We start from the raw sequence: 21647 nt of genomic DNA on the forward strand, positions 1-21647 counted from the left end.
ACCAGCTTCTATTTCTAAAATAGGGAGAATAGTTTAAGATTCCTAAGAAAACAGGTTTGACTTTGTAAACTACAGGAAAATGAAGGGAACAAAAGATATGCTGTACAATATACTTAATTTTCCACCTTAATTATTATTTTTGCCAAGAAAATAAATTATATGTCAACCTGTCATTAGGCCCAAGGAGTGTACCCCGGCTTCAAGGAATGGAATTCTGGCTGGAGCACGAGGGCAGTAATGACCCCTTTTTGCCTGTCAGCACTCCAGCTAAAACCATTAATCTTTGTTGTAGCACCCTGTAGCTTAATCAAAAATGAGATTGAAAAGTATTTAATTTCACTGAAAGTACTTAAGGTCAAGTGTGTTAATACAGATTTAAAAGCCAAGGTGAACAAAAACCACACATGCAACTCTCACTGCATGTATCTAAAGGCTGTGCTGGATAAGCAGATTACAAGGATCGAGTGGAGAAGTCTATAGTGGAGAGGGTACACTTAACACATTCAAACACTAAATGCTTTATGGTATTAAAGCAAATGACCATAGGTCATGAGATGTACAAGTCTTATGGCAGAAGAGATGTTAAAAATTAGTGGGGCTAGATACCATATTTTATTCTATACAACATGCATCTTTCCCCCAAAATTCAACTGATGGGAAATGGGATGTGCATATACGTAGGGTGACCATATGTCCCAGATTGGCTGGGACAGTCCCAGATTTTGGAGGCTGGTCTCAACCAGATGGTGAAAATTAAAATGAACACCCTGGGCACAGGGCATAGAAGCAGAGCAGCAACAGCTGTGAAATAGGAAGCCTTAGCAGACAGCAAAATTGTACATTAACACTAATTGTTACTTCACAGGTGATTGGTAACCCCTGTGAAGGAAAGAACAGCGAGTCATTAATGGGTCAGTGACTCCCTGCCAGAGTCCCAGATTTCATATTGTCCTGTATGGTCACCCTAATTATAAACAAGGAAATACGGTAATAGTATTATCTGCCTCTGTGGGGAGGCATGGGGGGTGGGGCAAGAATAATGCTGCAGTGCTGCATTCTAGCTGCTGGCTGTAGATAACCTTCTCTTTCTCTCTGGCAGAGTCTCCTGCTTCAGAAGCTGCTACTCAGTTACTGCCACTTACTGGCATTGTCAAGGAAAGATTTTTTTTTCTTTATTCTACCTTTTAAAAGAAAGGCATGTATCATATTTGGGGACATGTATGTGAGAAATTACATCGCAATTACACACAATGGATAATGACAAAGCATTAATGGATTAAATCCTGAACCCATTTAAGTAAGAAGGCAAAGCTTCCAATGATTAGAGCTGGGTCAGGACCTCATCTGCAGTCTTTTTCCCCTTTACCTACCCATAGCTCCTACTGATGGCATTGGGGGTTATACAAACATACGTTTGGGATTGCTTTATAAAGTAACAGATGTATGGTGAAGAAAGTGCAAACCTACTAAATAGTCCAGAGAGCTAGAGGAGAGATAAGGACTTTGAGGCTCTAAAGGTGCAGGACGGGTGTTCCCTCTTCTCTGCCTTGTAGGAATATATAGCTTTCTTTTAGCTCCATCATCAGCCACTTCTGCTGGTAATTGTGGCATGGGCCACACTCCCCCCACTTTCTTTTTTTTTTTTCAAAGGAAATTTTTTTCTGTTCCAAGACAAATCAGCCAAATCAATTCCAAATCCGTGAGTCATTCAAGAACCATATGTGGCCCGACTACCAGCAAACATCTTCTACCCCCATCTGGGGCTTCAGATGCTTCCAAATCATTTGGTGGGCATCCTAAGTGCAGGCCCGAGCCTGGAGGCTTGGGGTTTGGATGCCCCTGAATTTTACTTGCCCTCAGCTGTATGGCCACAGGAGTTCCTGTTCAGATGAACAGTATTTAGGGAAAGCAACCAAAGGGCAGCCCCGGGATCTCAGCAGCCCCTCCGGCTTAGCCACCTTCTATGCATGTGAGTGAGAGCCAGGCAAAACCAGTCCCTACACATAAAGTTGCACATCTCGAGTGTTGTACATTGCAACTAATTGTATATTATATTCAGAAGTGGCAATAAAATCTTGGGGTTTAAACAAAGTCCTGTCTGATATGATGCCATCCACATCTGGAACCAGAAAAGCAGTTGTGCATGACATTGGCAAGGATCCATGAATGAATAAAACAGAAGCATGATCAGTTGCAAAATGGTCTCACTGATACAGTCACACTCATCAGAAAGAACTGAATAAAGCAGGGGGGCTGGACCTGATGATCTCGTGAGGTCCCTTCCAGCCCCTAACATCTATGAATTTATGAACTGTAAGTTAATCTCTCTCTCTCAACAGAATAACTGAACTCTGGGTCAGTCACAAAAATGACTGGGACTCAAACACATTGTAGAGCAGAGGCCCAGAGCCTGCTTATCAGGCTGCTGATTTGCATACTTATGTAAACTATATTTTGGCTTCTTACCTCACTCATTCATTACACTGATGCAGTCTGTAGGTTGAAAAGCATGCTGCTTTGTAGACTATGGATTTTTTTGCATCTACTTAACTAGACATATACCTACAGATACAGGACTCCCTCTCATTTTTCCAGGCAAAAGAAATATGTAGCCTAAAGTAAGGGCCTGACTCTTCTGCAGGACAGACACATGCAAAGAAGTTTTTCTGGCAGATAAGCATGAGATGGGCAGCTACTTGATATGCATCCAGCACAGCTATTTTGATCTTGTATAGCTTTATTCCCCTTCTCATGTGAGAAGGCAGTATATTTGCTCCTTATGCTTCCCTCTGTGTACCCTTTGTCTTGTCAGAAACCAAAGCAGCAAGCAGCAGGCTGAATCTGGACAACCCTGCCTGCTACATCTATGCTAGAAATGTTTTTTTACAGTAAACTGGTAAAGAAACAGAACAGAAATATCAGTATACTGCACCAGCAAAGCACTCATGATGTAGATGCATATATGTTATCAAAACTGCCCTTTGTACTGATATAGTAAAACCATTCTGCATAGGCTATGGATGCAGGAGCAAGGACTTGTCCAACTTTATTCCAACTACATAGCTGGTCCAATAAAAAATATCAACCTAAGAAATTCTTGCCTCCTGCATAATTTCTGGACCATCACAACTACACCATCACTCTTAAACTACCGACGTGAAAATCAAGACATAAATCTAGAGCAACTGATTAACAATATTTGCATTTATCACTAGGTTACCTGGTTACATTTTGGTTAACTGTTTTCTTTAGGTGTCAGAGATAGCATTGCATAGAGATGAATAGGGTATTTCATAAATCATAGAGCTATTGGTGCAACCTTCCTGCAACACTGTGGGCATAGACACACAAACAAGTTACTGTGAGGCACAGGAGAGCAGGGCTTTGCCATATGTTAGCTATCTAGGATAACTTTCTGTGTACTTGTTCTTACCTTGCAGTAAAGAAAACCAGCACATAGTAATAAAAACTCAACAAGAGAGAAAAAGTGACTTGTAATTAGCTTTCATTACTCTGGGTAAAAGCTTTACCTGGGGTAGTTACAACAGGGTAGGTATTTTTCCTGTTCTCTACCTAATTGTAAAACGTGAGTACATGCCCTGGAGTAATTTACACTCAGTTCACCATTTCAATTTCTTATTCATAACTGTGAGGTCTCGAGACAACTTTTTAAAAATGAAAGATGAGATTTTGCAGCATAATTCTGAGGCAAAGGGGAATTACACAGCAAATGTTATAATCACAAAAACGCATCAGACATGAGACAGATGATAGTATTTCCCTGCCTTTATGAAACATTTTGACAAGTGTGGATGAAAAATACTATTCCCAATAAATTACATGTAGCATTATCATCACTGCTCATCAAGGCAGACAGACATCACAGTCAAACTAGTTGAAAAATTCTGGGAGACTTGTCCTCAAACATACCGATACAATTTTGGAAAGAAACTTCATGACTCTGACCTTTAAGCTCCCTAGGGAACTCATATATTTCTGGCCTGAATCTGTTCTATAAATCAGACATTCTACAGATTTATTTGTACCTCAATTAACATTATATCCTGCCCTTAAGTTGTACATTTTCAGTAAAAGGTTTTAAATTCAGCATTAGGCAGTCTTGTATTTAACTACTTACATTTACAGTCACTTGAAGTAATCACATTTTGAACGGTCTTCAGTGTCCAATTAGTATTTATATTGTTTTTATTTCTCAGTTCTGCTGCTCTTGGCAAACTTGTGTCTTGGACGAATGAAAGAATGAATGAATTAAAACCAGGGTTGTCCAACTTTAGAGCATCTGGGGGTATTCTCAGATGCTGTATGAGTCCTCTGCTGTTCCAACAGCAGGACCCCCCACTGCACCAGAGTACTGGGTCCCCTGAGCCCTGGGCTCCCTGGATCTTGCAACTGTGCAATGCTACCCAATTCCACCCCCTGAGATAGAAACATGAAGTGGAAGCTGAAGGTGAGGAAGGAGCCTGGAGACCACAGTGGCAGCTGCCTTCAGATTGGTGGAGGGAGTGATGCCTGGGAGGGAACCCAGGGGCAGCAAATTAACCCCCCAGGGGTGTGTCTACATGAGACACTTCAAGCGCAGTAGACTAATTCTACTGTGCATTAGCACGGCAGGCAAATCCCGTGCTAAAGTGCTAATGCACAGTAGAATTAATCTACTGCGCAGTAGCATCACCTAAAACGTATGTATCTGCACGACTGTGCAGTATTGAACGTGTAGATGTGCTCAGGGGCCACTTGAGGCTTGCATACTACCCACTGTTAAAGTTAAACTATGATGCACATCCTAAAACTGGTTCAGCTCTGGTCTATCATATGCAAATTTACTCCTGGGCTAAATTTACTTCTGGGCAATTTTCAAATGTCTTGTTTCAGGATTCCTTTGTCTATGGCCTCTCCCCAATTTAGCCACTTGATCAGCCAAGTGATACCTACCTACACTGCTCTGTACCTTCTCTAAATGGGATGCTCTGGTCACTGTTCTGACCTCCCCTGCTTTAGGGTTACGGTACCTGGATGTTACCTTCCATTAAAATCTGGTGGAAAACCAGATTCTGGCTTTTTTGCATATATGCTCCAGAGATCAGGACCTGTTGTTTGTCTTGCTTTCTGTGTCAAAGGGAACACTATTTCTCCATCTTTATGGCAGCCTTTCAAATATTTAAACATTGTTTTCATGCCTTTAATCTCCTTTTCTCCAAACAAAACATACAGTACCTAGGTTCTTCAGTCTTTCCTGACATGGCTTGCATTCCTACCCTTTTATCACCTTTGTTGGTCACCTTTGGACTCTCTGCATGTTCTTTACATCTCTTTTAAAAATGTAGTGCCCAAAGCTGTACATACTGATAGAGTTGAGGCCTATTTAGTGCTGAGAAGAGGCTGAGTGTCAAGGACTGCATGAACAGCTCCCAACTTTGGCAACACCTGGCTTAAGCTGACTCATCTACTCCAGCCACCCGCCCCACACTTTTTCCTTAGGCATGTATCCCAAGAACTGAGCACAATATGCAAGAAACAGGGTGCAGGAATCTCCTCTGTTCTAATTTATGTAACTATTCCTATTCACTCCTGCAGGGCTTCTGAGGACACCATCTGAGTGAACAACAGCAAGATATATTAACCAGAATTTCCATGGACATTGGTTTATAGATATTTTTGCTACACTTTCATCAAATGGACTTGGATCATATCCTGCAAGTCAGGGGTGCCCTGAGAAACTTCAAGAACGCTGACCAGCACAGTGCCTCATTGGTTGGATCCATCCTGTCCTATGAATACCTCATCAGCTATTTCTACACATTGGTGCACTCCCTGAATGTCCTGAAGCTGTTAGAGAACACTTCTTTCTGAAGCCAAGAGCACAAGTGGCAGTGCTCCTCGTTTTAGTGAACCCTTTACCAGGTGAACAGTTCCTTCTGGGAACCAGATGCTTCAGCCTGTTATCTTGATGTCCTGCTACTTTAGCCCTCAGAGGCATTGGCCTTGCAGAAGTCAGTGGAGGTTTTCTTCTATTTGCCTCTACTGCCCACCTTTGATGGACTAAAGGGTCCTTAGGACTTTCTGTCATTCAGTATTCATAAATATTTTCACACCAGATGCATCTACACATAGCCCTATGGTGACATAGTGATGTGCTACGTTGCCGTATGGTGCAGTTCGGAGACGTAGCAATCATGTGCATCTACACATGATGGCCAGCTATGTTGCCATAGTGGCAAAATTTAACCATGTGCCAAAAGGAAGTACTAAAGCATGGTGCCATAGCCATGTCACCATATAGCAAGTGTAGATATGCCCACCTATTATAGACAGACCTCCATGTCACATCTGTCTTTAATCCCAGTTTAGTATTTTAGCCCACTCTTAAATTTTGAGGCCTCTGTTGTATTGCATTTTATTGTTTTTTGGCCATGTTTACACTGTTTGCTTTTGGATTTGTTTGACAAAAGCCTTTTGTTTTTTTAGAAAATCTCTATTGTTCATTTCATGCAGCATATACAACATTCGGTTGATGGGGTAGCTGGGCATTTGGCCAGCAGATGTAAACTAGGCAGGCCAAATGGCTCTGCACTGCCAGCGGTGACTGATTCCATTAGCACAGCGGAAACATTTTTGACAGGGGACATGGCCACGTCAGAAATAACAGGAAGCAGGCATTTAAAGCCCTCCAATGGCAGGTCCACAGGTCCTCCCTTCTCACGCAGGTCAGTTGGCCCAGCTCAGAGTACACTTCACATAAAACATGCAAAGGTTGTATGTTGAGAAAATTAAACACCAGTGTTCCCTAAAACAGTGGGTATGTAAGTGGTTGCCTTGCAGGCACCTGGCAACTTATAACTACATTCGTGCACACTGAATGAAAACAGATGGCTGAGGCTTCTTGGATGAGATAGCCCCGATAGTTGTCACTGCTGGATGTCTGTGGTTGTGGCTGCTCAAACTGCTAGGCAAGTCTGGCTAGGCACTTGACCTTGCTCTCACAGGTCATATGCAGAATTCAGGAAGGTATTAAAATATTGTGTAGGTATAACTCCACTTGCACATTGAGTGTCTGCTGTCTGGACCTGAGCCACTCAAAGACCTATTCAACTGTCATCCTATATACTGCTCAGACAGTAGTCGAACAATTACTTCTTGCAGTCAAGATGCCTTTTGTAAGGATTCATGAGCCATGAAAGCAATGGATAGACAGGGTCAATGAGTATCAGTGGTGGGGAAGGGAGGGTGGGGAATGGTTGTACCACTGGGTTCTTTTCCGGGAGCAGCGTTGGCAAAACTGTCCTGTTTTATCAACTTCCTCAAGGTGGAATTGACGAAAATTCTTGCGTATGTTCTTTGCTACACTAGTTATTTGTGACATGGGTGAACCTCCCATGATGGTCCATGATGCTCTGAAGTATGAGAACAACCCTTTCTACTGGTGTACTCTGAAACCCAGTAGGGGAGGGAGTAAAATACATGGTCAAAAGGTCTCTCATATTGTTGATCTGCTTCTGCAATTCTGGTGCTAGCTTAGCACAGATTTCTAGGCAAGTGGCCACTTTTCTCACCCTGAAGTTCTCCTGCCACTGGTAGCTGTCCCAGTTCTTCAGCATAATCCTTTTCCACCAGTCCATGCTTTCTCCTTACACCCAGAAGCAGCAGTTGACAGCTGGAAACTGATCTCAGAGAAAGCCATCTTCAACTATAGGCAGGCATTGGGCATGAGTAGGCTACAAAGATCCATTATACATTGTGTGAGATAATCATTCATAGAATCATGGAGAAGTAGGGCTAAAGGGATCTCCATAGGTATCTTCTAGTGCGGCTCCCAATCTGTGGTATGGGTAGCACCAGTGGTATGTAGACAACTGGCCAGTGGTACGTGTTAACAGGTTTATTATAATTACTTTATATGACAAAAAATTACTGGTGGTACTTAAGGTTGTATCATTTTAAATTGGTGGTGCACAATCTGTCAGAGTTTGGGAACCGCTAATTTAGTCCAATGCCCTGCCTGAGGCAGGACTATCCCTATCCAAACCATCTTATACAAATCCATTGTCTAACCTCTTTGAAAAACTACAGTCAACCCTGACATACCACAAGACCTAACATCCTAGCCTGCCACAGGTAAAGCAGGGGGACCACGATGGCCAAGATCCTGCTGTTGGAAAGTGTGGTTCTGTGGTCCTGATCCTTGTGCATCATTGTTTGTAGCCACCTGCTCATGTGGATGAGGAGTGGAAGGTATTTGCAGATTTAGCAGCAGAAATCCATCTATATCTCAATCTATGGTTCTGATTGAGGATCAGTGGCTGTAATGTACTCTGCACAAACATTACAGACACATTATATATGAAAATAAAGATGATCAAGCACCACAAAATTCATGTACAGATTTAAATGTATGTAAAGATAAGGAGTATGTGGACTGTGGGTTATAGATCAGCCTTACTTCTAATAATTTTTAATACTGAGTTTAAAAAAATTCTATAGGTGAACTTGTATGTGGATTGAAATATACCGGTATACTTTCAACTGTTTAAAATATTAAATGTGATTTTTTTTTAATTGTTAATCTATTTTGTTCTTTCTAATTTTTAATTTTATTACTGATGACAGTACAATGAGCCATTAGTGTGTCACTGCACTCTGTCATTTATGGTTATATTGGCCTTTTCACATGTCTGTGTCAACTTCTTGCAAAGTAACATGGAACCAGAAAGACACCTAGAAGGAACAGCCTTTTACATATAGTGTCTCTTCAGTGACTATGAGTTGTTCTGCTCAACTACAACTTCGTGCTTCTGTTTTCAGCTCACTGGAGTCTCTTCCTTGAAACAAGTCATCACATGCATTTGCACCAAAAATACCTGGCACATAGAAAAGAAAATGTTGGCTTTACTTCAGCTGTACTCAAGCTATGGGGATTTCTGACACCAATGTGGCTAAAACTTTGCTGATGGTTTCCAAATGTATGAGTAAGGTTTACTAAAAAATTCAGCTGGCTAGGTCCAAGCTTAATGTGTTCCAAACATGCCAGTCTATCTAGTGCAATGACTGTCAACCAAGGTGCCTGATAATATTGGAAGTGCTAGGTGTGCAAACACCTACATATGATTGACAACCCCCCCCCCCAAAAAAAAAAAAAAAAAAAGATTTCAAAAAGGAATCCAAAGTATCAAAAACATTCTGACTTGTTGTGGTCTTTCTGAATTCTTTCCAACAGAAAAAAAACCCCTCTCCATTATTTTTTTGTAGTCAAGAAATGAATGAAAGCCAAAAGCTGGCATTTTCCAAGGGGTACCTGGAGTCTAACAACAGGTATTTTGAATCTAAAAAGGTTGAGAATCAGTCATCTAGTGGAACAATATAACAGCTGGGCTATGATCAGAAAAGTCTCACTAATCAAGATCCTCACCTAAGTTTACTAAATGAATTTTGCTACTAGACTGCACTGGATTTTTTTGAATCACATGTCCATTTTTGTAAGTAGAACCATCCTTGGGAGCTAGTAATGGCCTTCTCTCCATAATCTTAAAATGTCCAGGTGGCCCTTCATTTTAAGGCTATTATAGTGCCTTTACATTTCTGTGGCCACACCTATATGAGCAGCCAACTATGCAGTTGTACTGTGCAGTCATTTACTACTTGCTTAAGTAAATACTAGATGACTGTGCAGTAACCAGTGTTACTCAGTAGTCCCATCACCGCATGGCTATTTTTAGTAGCAACAAGTAACTGTGCCGTAGCTTGTCGTTACTGCGCAGTAGCGTTGGCATCATTGTTTATGCCCAGCAATGCTACATTGCCGTAGCAATGAGCTATGGCACAGTAGCTTGTTACTACGGCAATGTAGTGTCTTGTGTTTCCATAAAAAAGCTTCTAAGCTAACTTTTTCAATTTCAATAAAAACATAATGTCATGGAAATTAATTTTGAGTCTTCTCAGTTGCTTGTTACAACAGTTACACATTTGGACCATAGTGCCACCCGTAGGCAGATAAGAATTGGATCCTAATGCTGTGGCAGCTTTTTTGTGTATGTATACAAGTGGCGTTCCAGGAATGTAGAGATAGCTAAGTTAGCTCATAATAAGGAAGAAATCTAGCTATGGCAGACTGGAACTTTGCATAAGCTAATAACCTGTTGAGAACCAGCTTGAGCATCTCAACATTACATGATGGGGTCATGGAGACATATATGCCATGTCCACACGTGGTGTGGACATTTGGTTCCCTGGGGACTAGTGACAGCACACCTTGCACCACTGCTAACTGTCCCTGGGGAATGCTTATGCCACGCATGCTCTGCTGTGTGGCAAGTTACACTGGAGGAAGTAGGGGAAGCTGGGGCTAGCACTGGGCTGGTCCCGGCAGCCTTACCTGAGGTCCTGGGGGCCTCCTGGGGCTGCAACAGTGGCGGCAGCTGCAGCGCAGCTCTGCCTTTTTTCTCTGTGGGTTTTTTTGACCCCTGGATGCTCTCTTGCACCACGGAGAATTGAATGTGCGGTATGTGGCACCACAGATGTGTTTGCAGCACCACATATTGTACAGATGCGCTTGTCTGGACACAGCCATACAATGATAAAAACTTACTGATAAATCTGTCTCTTTTAGGGAGCTATGCCCCTAAATCTGAAGGTCTTTCTGCATTTTTACCTGAAGGAGGCAGCAGTAATTGTCTAAGTTTTTCTATATAATGTTTGGCTAGGAAATTACAACATTTCTTCTTATGATGTGCACTTTATCTCAATAATCCTTGGCTTCACATCTTTAAGTACCATTTCATACACGTGGTCCCTTGAAAATATTATGGAGATAGCAGCTAGGAAAAAAGGCTGCCTTTTTACTTGGCTTGTATTGAACCTATTGTACTTATGCATTCTGTAGGCTAATTTAGCTCCCAGTATACATCTAGGTGCAATTTAAAGTATTCATCTGTTATATAGTGTCCTATACTGGCCGGATCCTAATGACCCATTTGGGGTCACCTCACTCCATATTCTTCTTGAAAACTGAGACATCTCAGGCACTCTCACTCATGGCCCTTAGGTTTTAGTGTTCAGGAGCTTGTTGTAGCTATCTCATTTGCAAGAATATTTAAAAACACTTCTAGGCTTGTATTTAGTGTTTGGCAACTGCATACAGTTATAGGGGATCCCTGCAATTGATGTAATGTCTTTAAGGTTGTGCAAAAGAGGCCAAATACAAATACAAAAATCCTCTTAGTACAAAAGTATGTAGAGTCAGATCTTGTGTAAACAGCATCAGCCAAAGCTTTTAGTTGGGGTTGTCAACTTTATTTTATTATTAAATAGTCCATTATAGGCAGCAGTTTTGTGACTTAAACTGGAGCCAACAGACTACAAAGGTAGCAAAAAGCTACTTTTTTTTTTTTAACTCTCTCCAGCGCAAATCCTTTGCTTAGCATAGCTAAATTGGACCTGAGAATCAGGGCCTCAAACTACAAAATCTACCAACACTTCTTACCAGATATCTGGAGCATTCACTGAATAATGAGACAGGGTGTTCTGTGTGGACTACCTCTGTACTCTTTCAAGAGAAATGCTGTTTGCAAGAAAGCTTCTGAAGACTGCAGCCGCTCCAAAGAGTGAAGTGCTGCTGGATGCTAGCACAGTAGAGCTGCAAAAAAATAGGAATCCGTAATTCCGAGACTCTGCTTCCCAGGGGAGCAATAGCTTGATCCTATGTTCTTTTGTACTTCTTGTCTGAGGACCCGCAGTTTAAAGCTGAATAGATCATAGGGGAAGCTTTAGCAGAAGCCAAGAAACACTGTAGGCTTTTCTTGTAGGATCTAGCAGTTGAAGACAACATCCTTGCAAAGTTTTCACATACAGATGTAATACTGTTCTTCCCAAGGGCAAAATAAAAGTGAGCTAGCACTCATGGTTGTCTCTGGAGTTGCACCTACTACACCAGTGTTTAAAGCTGCTCAAAAGAACAACAGAGAAACACCCAACCACAAACAGTACTTTACGAAGCTATAGAAAAGCCAAAGAGTTTTAAGACCATCATCAATAGAATTCTTTCTTCTTTATATAATGCTACCAGCTTTTTTAATCTTATACTTACAAAAAAAGAAATAATCAACAACCAGAACAAGTCAACTAGAATTTTCTTAATATTTAAAAAAGAGCTATGTTACTACTACAGCAACAAAATGCTTACTGCTACCCCAGTCACTACTTCAAGTGCAATTTTCTTCTTCCTGACTCTAACAACCTTCACATATTGACAGACTTAAAATCACCTGCTACAAAGGATGTTTACTAGTTTAGAGCTTGGGCTATAAGATTGTCTAATTCTAAATACATAGGAGACTGAAAACCAAAGAGGGTGGCCTTGTTTCAATGTCTGGTTTTACAGTTATCTAACGCTCATGGGGCCAAATTCTATGCTCTTCTATAGTACTGCAAATATTAGGTAATTAACCAATTACTTCAATGTACTCAGCTACTACAGTTTTGAGAAGCCAGACAAAGATATTTCACGTGCAAATAGTCATATTTGTGTTTAAACTTCACCTTCCATCAATATTTCTAATATTTGTTTAAAGTTGCTGTTTCTGCAAACATTCCTGCCAGTAAACTCATTTGCTATAATAGTCTTTTAAAGCAAACACAAAAGGATCTTAAAACACAGCCAAAATAAATTCCTCTTTCTCAAATCCAAGCGAACATTCATGGAATGTTTTTTGAGGTATTCGCCCAGCTTTACAATTGATATCCTTGTCCTAGGATTAGTGGAAAATTGATGCTTTTAACAAACATCATTTGATCCACCTCCTTTCAGTCTTAGAATTCCAAAAATAACCCTCAAGTCTAAGCATTACCAATTGTTTTCCATTTAAATAATGGAAACACTGGAGAAATGAAATCCATTCTCTAAGATGAATGGCCTTCATGCCACTAGAGGTCACTCTAGGAATTAAGTTAGTATACAGCATGTTGCAAGCAGTAACTGAACTTTTACAGAAATGGCCTGTTGTTGCTTTAGGTTTCAAACAAAAATAATCAGAGGAACAGAACATACTGTAACATTGCAGTGTGATTAAAATTGTGAAATATTAAGAGAAATCTCTCTCTTTTGCCACTTCTTTTCAGGGCATCATCATAGGTGACTTGAGGGCATTACATACAAGTAGACTACTTCTGTTTTGCCTAAAAAACAATGGGCTTCAAGACTGAGAAATGCACATACACAATCAGACAGCTATGGAGAAGGGCCAGACACAAAGTTGTGTTCACATACCTAGCTCTACTGGGAAGATGCTGTTTTGTTTGTCTCATGCCACGGAGGGGGACAAATAAAATATAAATTTGTCAGACTTCAGGGTAGTAGAAAATCTTCAGGTTGTTCCTGAAAGGGCCCTAAAATAGCCTATTCATGATACTGACTTTTAGTCCAGAAATAATGACCTTACTTTAGATCATTTTTACTTTAAATTAAAGCTATTATTTTCCAGGGACTACCTTGGTTCTGTGTGAGAAAACTCAAACTTCCACTCTTCTCAGCTTCTATTATTTTGTGATTGAAAACACTTGTGTGTCCTTCTGTTATGGCATTAGTTTAGACAGGGAATCTATTTCTTCATGTGAACAAAATTAAAATGGTTTCTCAGTTATGAAACAAAGTAATGAAAGAAACTGAGCTCAGTTTAATTAATATAGGAAAGCAAAACATAACATAAACTAGCAATCCCAAAGCGGGTGCTGCTTTTCCCTTTCTCCCATCACCCTCCCAGGGACTGTCAGGGACTAGCTGGGAGTCATGAACCGACCAGTTTATATTTTAAAAAAACATATATGTCTCTAGCCATCACAGCTGCACACACACAAAAAAACCCTTCAAAATGTGAGCTAATGTAGCAATACTTGCCTGTGCTTGTAGAGACCCTGAAGCAATCATGCTGAGGTGTGAATTACCCTATTCATTTCAGTAGGTGCTAATTAAAATGCCAATAATGATAATTAAATGGAAGTGTTGTAAGCTTTTTTCATTGCCAATCAAACCATATAAGAAGAGAGCATACTCTATTATGATCATCTAAAATGTGTGTAGACCTTTAACAACCCACTGAGAGGGTGAAGCAGAGGCATAATTAATTTCATTTTTTAAAGGAGTTGCTTAATTTTCAAAAGTTTGGGAATATGTCATGTAAATAAAGACACAGAGGACAGTGAGCTGTGGAGAAGGCCACAGACTCCCACCTGAGGGCACCTATACACACGTCCGATGCCTGCTCCAACATGCTCTAATTAGAATGCATTGGAGAAGACTCAATTAACTGAGTCTGCGGGAGCATGGTAATTAACACATTACAGCAGCCTTGATGTCACATGTATTCAGCGTCCCCATGCTTCAAAATGGCAGTGATAAAGGTCATTGAACAAGCATTAGTTAAAGCGCCCTGCCATCATTTTGAAGTGCAGGATGCTGAATATACGAGACACTGTGGGTGCTTTAATTAGAGCAGCTCCTGGGAGCTGCTCTAATAAAAGGCTTGCCCCAACCCTGGAGCATATGTAAAGATGCCCTGATGAATAACCATGTGCAATCTTAATACAAATGGAAACATAAACTGCACTAAAATCTGTGCTTCTATACGCGCTTCAGTCAGAATTTGATGGCAGTTGAGGTCCAAATGCTGGGATCCAAGGAGAACAAGAAGCAATGGCATATTAGTTATCACTTTTTCTGACTCAGTTATTTCTTACTGTGTGAGGAGAGGGGTTTTCAAAGAAAGTTTTCTGCATAATGGCATTGTGGAGTGCCCCTTCAAAAATTACAGTGTGAATACCAAGTTTCAGTCCAAACTTCGTTGCTACAAGCCAAGCCAAGTCATAAATCCTGGAAAAACAGAGTTTTGTAACAAAAACACTGATGAAACAAGGCACCCTTTGACTCTGAAATCTGAGGACAGGTTCCCCTGATGGTCCAAATCTTCCACCTTTACTTAAATTAAATTGTACCTTACTTTGCAAACAGACCCACTGAAAACAATGTGGCTGCTCAGAATTCAGAAAAAATGTAGCTAATGCAGCATAGGTAAGCCCTAGTTACTTTAGGCAAACATGGTCCTAATGTGGACACAGCTCAGGTGGCAAAGCTATATTGTTTTGTGGTAAGATAAAAACAACCTGCCACAACAGAAACATGTATGTCAAGACTATTTCCTGCCCACCTAAGATCTCTACTCCACTCTCATCTACAGCAGCTGCTCTCAGGTCTGCTGGACACTAAGGGCTTGAAAGTGGGGCCTGGGGGCAAGGCTGGAGCAGCCTCGCTGGCAAACATGGATCTTGAATGTGCCCATGGACTCAGGTGGGTGGGGCGTGCTCAGCCCTATTCTTTCTTTATAGCAGTACAGATCTACATGGGATGCTATATGAGCAGAAGACTAATTCTACTGCACATTAGCAGGGAGGGAAAGCCCATGCTAATGCACTAATGCACAGTATATTTAGTCTAACGCGCAGTAGCTTAACAAAAAAAATGCTCCTCTGTGCTAATGTGCAGTAACATCATTACAGGTACTAAGCTTAATGTGCCATAATTACAGCGCATTAATGCATGTGTAGACATGCCCAGTATAGACACAAGAGTTTACTCCAATGTCATGTTGATTCAATTCCATAGTTTTTATTGCTTTATTTTCTGCAGTAGTGTTTGATGGATGTAAAACTGGAACAATATAGTGGAGAATCAGACCAAATATTTTACTCATTTGCTATTTTATAGTACCTTATCATAATGCTGCTCTTGAATCACATCAGGTATATCTATGGCCCAAATCCTAGTATGCCTCTAAAGTGCCTCCAAGTTAGCTTGCTACTTATCTCAGAGGTACATATCTCCCACAGAAAAACTATTCTTAAGTTTCCCATTGTGTCACTGGGAAGCTTAGTGCAGCCCCTACTGAACACAATGGAGGTGATTAAGCTTCCCATTTTGGGTGTAAGCGGGAGGCAGCTGGGTGCCTTCAGAAGGTGATCCTATTATACCTGTTCATTCTGTTCTGCCCTGGGGAGGTGCCTACCTTTGTGCTCAAAGACATCTCCCATTATATTTATAGGGAAACCTATGAACTGGATAACTAATGTGCTTCTGTCAGGCAGTAGTTCAGGCTCCTCAGATGCACTAAGTGGGAAGTTCCTTAACTAGCAATCCTTGTACTTGGCTGGTGCACTTAGCATGGCACACATCAGAGTTGCCAGATGGAGGAGGAGCCCTCCTACCTTACAGCCCAGTAGTCTAGTAATTAGATCATTTTTCAAGCAGTGGGAAAGGCAGGCATTAGACCAGGGGTTGGCAGTGTTTATGGGCAGAGTGCCAAAAATACCTGCAACCTCTACTTCAGGGATAGGCAACCCCTGGCATGGGTGCCAGAGTGCAGCAAGCGAAGGCATTTTGCTTGGCACATGTGTCTCAGGGCGGATGGTGGGGAAGGGGCTGCGCTGCACTGCCATAACAAGGATCAGGCCCCTTGTGGCTCCCCTGCCATTTGCCTCTGGCATGCCAACATCTTACAAGTTGAGATTGCAGGTGTTTTTGGCACTCTGTCCAAAAACACTGCTGACCCTTGCTCTACTTGTAAGATGTTGGCATGCCAGGAGTAGATGGCAGGGGAGCCATGAGAGGCCCAATCCTTGTTGAGGCAGCACAGCCCAGGCTCCTTCACTGCCATCCACCCTGTGGTGCACATACACCCACTGCTGGCAATGAACCGGGCTGGGGCTCCGCAGATCTTGGTGTAAATTTGTGCAGCCTCCCTGCTACCTGCCATGAGAAGCCTGGGCTCTGTGGTGGGTGGCAGGGGTCTACCCAGAGCCTAGGCCAGCTGTGGCAGGCAGTCAGGAGGCTGTGAGCAGCTGCACTGGGATTCATGGAGCTCTAGCCCGGGTCATTGTTGGCAACAGGTACATGAGTGCCTCAAGATGGACAGCAGAAAAGGGGCTGGGGCTGCACAGTCACAACAAGGATCGGGCCTCTCACAGCTCCATCACCATCTGCCCCAGGCACACATGCACTCGCTGCCAGCAAGAAGCTCAGCTGGGGCTCCACAGACCCCCGTGCAGCTGCCTGCAACTTTCCAGCTGCCTGCCACAGCCAGGCTGGACTCTGGGCAGGCCCCTGCTGTCCGCCACAGATCCCAGGCTGCTTGCAGCAGGGAGGCTGTAAGTAGCTGCACCAGGGTACACAGAACCCCGGCCTGGCTTGTTGGTAGTGGATGCATGTGCACCTTTGGGCAGATGGTGGGTGAGCTGTGAGGGGTCCAATCTTTGCTGCAGCAGCACAGCTCTGGCTCCTTCCCTGCTGTTCACCCCAAGGCACACGTGCCAAGTAAAATGCCTTCACGTTCCACGCTTTGGCATGTGTGCTGGGGCCTGCCAACCCTTGCTCTAGACCTCTGTCCGCTGAGAGGTTTGAAGCCACATCGCTCACTCACTAATACAGTGCTCTGACTACTTTGCTATTGGCTGGGTAGGGATGAGGGCATTTTTATCTACTCTTGTTGAAGCTGGCAGCCCAGAATGAGAAAGCTAGGACCAGGAGCACAGCAAGCAAAAAGAAGCCCCAGGGAGAGTCCCTGGCTTTGGGGGAGAGGGAACCCTGGGTTTTGTTCTTTAGTCTCCATGATCATTAGCCATTTTGTTCAATGACTATGTAATGCAAAATGTATGGTCAATTCAGTCAGCAAGCAAGAGGGAACTTGACGCAGTATCTTAATGGTTAAAGCATGCAGCAAGGAAGGGGGAGGCCTGGGTTCTGGTCCTTGCTCCCTAGATTGCTCATTCATTTTGCATGATTTAGTCATTGGCTAAATGGATAAGTCTGGGGAGTGGGGAGTAGTGGGGGGGGGGGTGTGCAATAACTAGCAATCAGGCTCTTAGTGGCTATGCTTTATTTCTTCTGAGTCTGCTCTGAAACGTAGAGGGAAAAGAAAATGTTAATCTGATTATGTCTCAATCATGTGTAGCTACACCTTATTCTGTGAATGCCCCTATTGAAATGAAGGTCCACTGGAGTCTTATGGACCATTGGGACAGTGTGTTTAAGATGCACTAATTTTTTAGCCAATGGCACAAAAGGGAGTAATATGGCTAATACCACAACCAGCTGCTTTTGACTTTACAGTTGAATGCACAGATACCCATTTAGAGGGCAGCTATGAGCATGAGTCTAAAGTAGGGTCTGAACTCATGCCTCCAGAACTATAGCACATAACCGTAACCACTCCTACTGAAAACAATGAAATTATTTGTAGAGAAAGATACTACTCATTAGGCGCATCTACACAAGATGTCTACTGTGGAGTAGACTAATTCGTTCCGCAGTAAACACTGCATGTCTACACGTGTATCTCTATTAGTAGTAATCAATGGCTCACTGTTTAGCTGGCAGCCAGTATCAAGTGGAGTGCTACAGGGGTCAGTCCTCAGTTTTGTTCAATATCTTTGTTAATGATCTGGAAGATGGGATGGAGTGCACCCTCAGCAAGTTCATGGATGACACAAAGCTGGAGGGTGTAGTAGACACATTGGAGGGTACTGCTAGGATTCAGAGTAACCTAGACAAATTGGAGGACTGGGCCAAAAGAAATCTCATGAGGTTCAACAAGGACAAGTGCAAGGTTCTGCATTTAGGATGGAACAATCTCATGCACCACTACAGCTTTGGGACTGACTGGCTAAGCAGCAGCTCTGCAGAAAAGGACCTGGGGTTACAGTGGACAATAAGATGGATATGAGTCAGCAGTGTGCCCTTGTTGCCAAGAAGGCTAACAGCATCCTGGGCTGCATTAGTAGGAGTGTTGTCAGCAGATCAAGGGAAGTAATTATTCCCCTCTATTCTGCACTGGTGAGGCCACATCTGGAGTACTGTGTTCAGTTTTGGGCCCCTCACTACAGAAAGGATGTGGACTAGTTGGAGAGAGTCCAGAGGAGAGTAATGAAAATTGTTTGGGGGTTGGGGCACATGACTTATGAGGAGAGGCTGAGGGAACTGGGTTTATTTAGTCTGGAGAAGAGAAGACTGAGAGGATTTGATAGCAGCCTTTAACTATCTGAAGGGTGGTTCCAAAGTGATGTTCTCAGTGGTGGCAGATGATAGAAGAAGGAGCAATGGTCTCAATTTGCAGCAAGGGAAGTTTATGAAGTTTATGTTGGATAATAGGAAAAACTTTCTCACTAGAAGGGTGGTGAAGCAATGCAGCAAGTTACCTAGAGAGGTGGTGGAATCTCCATCCTTGGAGGATTTAAGACCCAGCTTGACAAAGCCCTGGCTGGAATGATCTAGTTGATGATGGTACTGCTTAGAGCAGGTAGTTGGACTGGATGACCTCTTGAGGTCCCTTCCAACCCTAATTTTCTATGATTCTATTATTCTATTAGGTTGGAGTAAATTAATTAACTCCACAGCACCACAAGTATAGACAGTGACATGGTTGGCTGGGGCACAAGGGTGACTGCTGGCTAGCCCTGCACTGGAGCACCCTCATACCCCAGTCAGCCCCTCCACAGCATGTTGAGCTACAGGGGAACAGCCCTGGGCTGGAAGGCTGAACCCCCCATTCAAACAGTGCATCTGGGAGCAATAAGCTCCAGAGTTTATTGCTTCACATTACTTCCACATGTAGATGTGCTCATTGTCAATGAAGACAGTAGAATTTGGCCCATGGTGACTTATATAAGGCTTCTTTGCAGAGACAGAAGTACAGTACAATCTGACATTCTTCATCTCTAATGAAACTCCTCAATTATTGGTGTGCTTTTTTAACATCTATCAAATGGCGATTTAGAAGAGGAGACTGCTTAAGAACAATGGACAGAGAATGGGGATTTCATTCAATGAGAAATACACATCTTAAGGTGGCTGTCAGGGGAAAAAGACCATCGCTGTTGAAAGTCCAACTAAAATAGCTCCTTAAAGAGGTTAGCTTCTTAAAGAATTTGGAACATAAAATGCTTTAAATAATAAAAAAAGGCAGCTGGAAGATGTTAACACTTAGTTTCTAATTGAAACGCTGTGTTTTATTTTATTTCAACAAACCTTAATTTGGCTTTTTACCAAGCAATTTTTGCTCAAAATCCCTTGATGACTTGATGGTCATCAAGAAAGATCCTAAGAGAGCTGACACCTGTTATTCTGTGGAAGAATACACACTGAATAAGATAAGCAGGAAAATAATGAGCTCCAATTCATAGAATAAACATTAAGTCAGAACATACAGAATATTTAGAAGGATGAATTAATGAATGGAAAAAAAGTCTGGAAAATATTTTGTGTGGTCCAGACTTACTGATGATAAGCACAAAGCAATGTTCTCACAAAAGCCAAAAACACATGGATGGCCCATTGCATTGAGGAAACATAATGAAATATTTACAATTTTGGCATGCAACTGGCAGAATCTATGCAATACCATTTCCCTGGGACCTGAAGAAAAGTCCATGCTTACCTCTTTATGAAAAGCAGTTGAATATTTATTAAAACAGCATTTTCAACACCATTTTCTATATGCAACAAGGAGTCATTAATGGTTGAGACAGGGCCAGATGTTACAATGTAGACTGAAACATATAATTGGAATGCATACAGTTTTTACTTCTTTGAAACATGGCATAAAGAATTCTCACAGACAGCAGTGTCATGGTGCATCTTAGAGCAGCTTCTAACTGCAGCATATTGTGTTAGATTCCATGTTGGTGTAATTGTGTATAGTTCTGCTGAAGTCAATAACACTACAATCATTTACACCCACTTAGGAATTGACTCATTGAATGTACCTGCTGAGGATTTGGGTGATTTTGGCTGCTGACAAACATGGGGAAAAAACCCCAAAACAGCACTTTGCTGGAAAAGAAAATGCGTGGTTCAGCCCAGCTCTCTAGCGTCTGTATAGATTGTGCGCTTCAGCGCGGCTTTTTGGTGCTTTTATCTAATAGCTGATTGAATCAGCTATTAGATAAAAGCACCAAAAAGCCCTGCTGAAGTGCACAATCTATACAGACATGGAGCAAGCTGAGTAAAACTAACACAATTCCTCTTTTGGGCATGCACTGCACTTGGTACAGGCTTGGGCCGAGCTTAAAGTAAAATGCTGATTTGGGGGGTTTTCTCACATCTGTAAGCAGCCTATGTCTCTTAAACTTGAGGACCCTAAGCATTTGATAGTCAAAGCAATTGGCATAATGAATGCATGTTATTTCTACCTTGGGTATGCTGGTGTTTTTTTCCTCTTCCCTATGCCTATTCTTCAGAACTTAACCCTTCAGATAAGGTAATATCTTTCTGTATGCTGTCTAGATCTGAGCACAAGTAACAATTATATTAAATATTCTATAGTCGTTTTGAACTGCATTAATAAACAACTCAGATTTTGTGCTCATGTCAGAATCCTTAGTTTGCACTTCAAGCACTGAATAAATAAGTTGAGGGAGTTAGGCCCTTAGTTTGGCATTTTGGCCTTTAGGGTACCTATATATATGCAATGAGGCTGCTCTGATGCACTGTAATTACAGTGTGTGCCCGCCTCCGCTCGACCAGGTGCTCTCGGGCTGCTCTAGCCCGAGTGGCCGTTCTCACTGGCCACGAGCTCACGAGAGGGCCCCGGGAGGTG

General features: G+C 42.2%; 1 protein-coding gene across 3 annotated transcripts in view; it reads right to left on the minus strand.

Moving 5' to 3' along the window:
- The window catches only part of KIF6 (kinesin family member 6), a 436353-nt gene that overhangs the window by 31491 nt on the left and 383215 nt on the right, over positions 1 to 21647 (minus strand). For 2 of the 3 annotated variants that reach the window (XM_059717038.1, XM_059717041.1), the window contains exon 17: positions 4139 to 4243. The exons of the other annotated variant lie outside the window; for it this stretch is intronic. In XM_059717038.1, the coding sequence (XP_059573021.1) occupies positions 4139 to 4243 (105 nt within the window). The remainder of the gene's footprint in view (positions 1 to 4138; positions 4244 to 21647) is intronic. 3 annotated transcript variants of the gene reach the window in all.

Source organism: Alligator mississippiensis, chromosome 1 (genome assembly GCF_030867095.1).
Source record: "Alligator mississippiensis isolate rAllMis1 chromosome 1, rAllMis1, whole genome shotgun sequence".
In the NCBI taxonomy this organism is placed as follows: domain Eukaryota; kingdom Metazoa; phylum Chordata; order Crocodylia; family Alligatoridae; genus Alligator; species Alligator mississippiensis.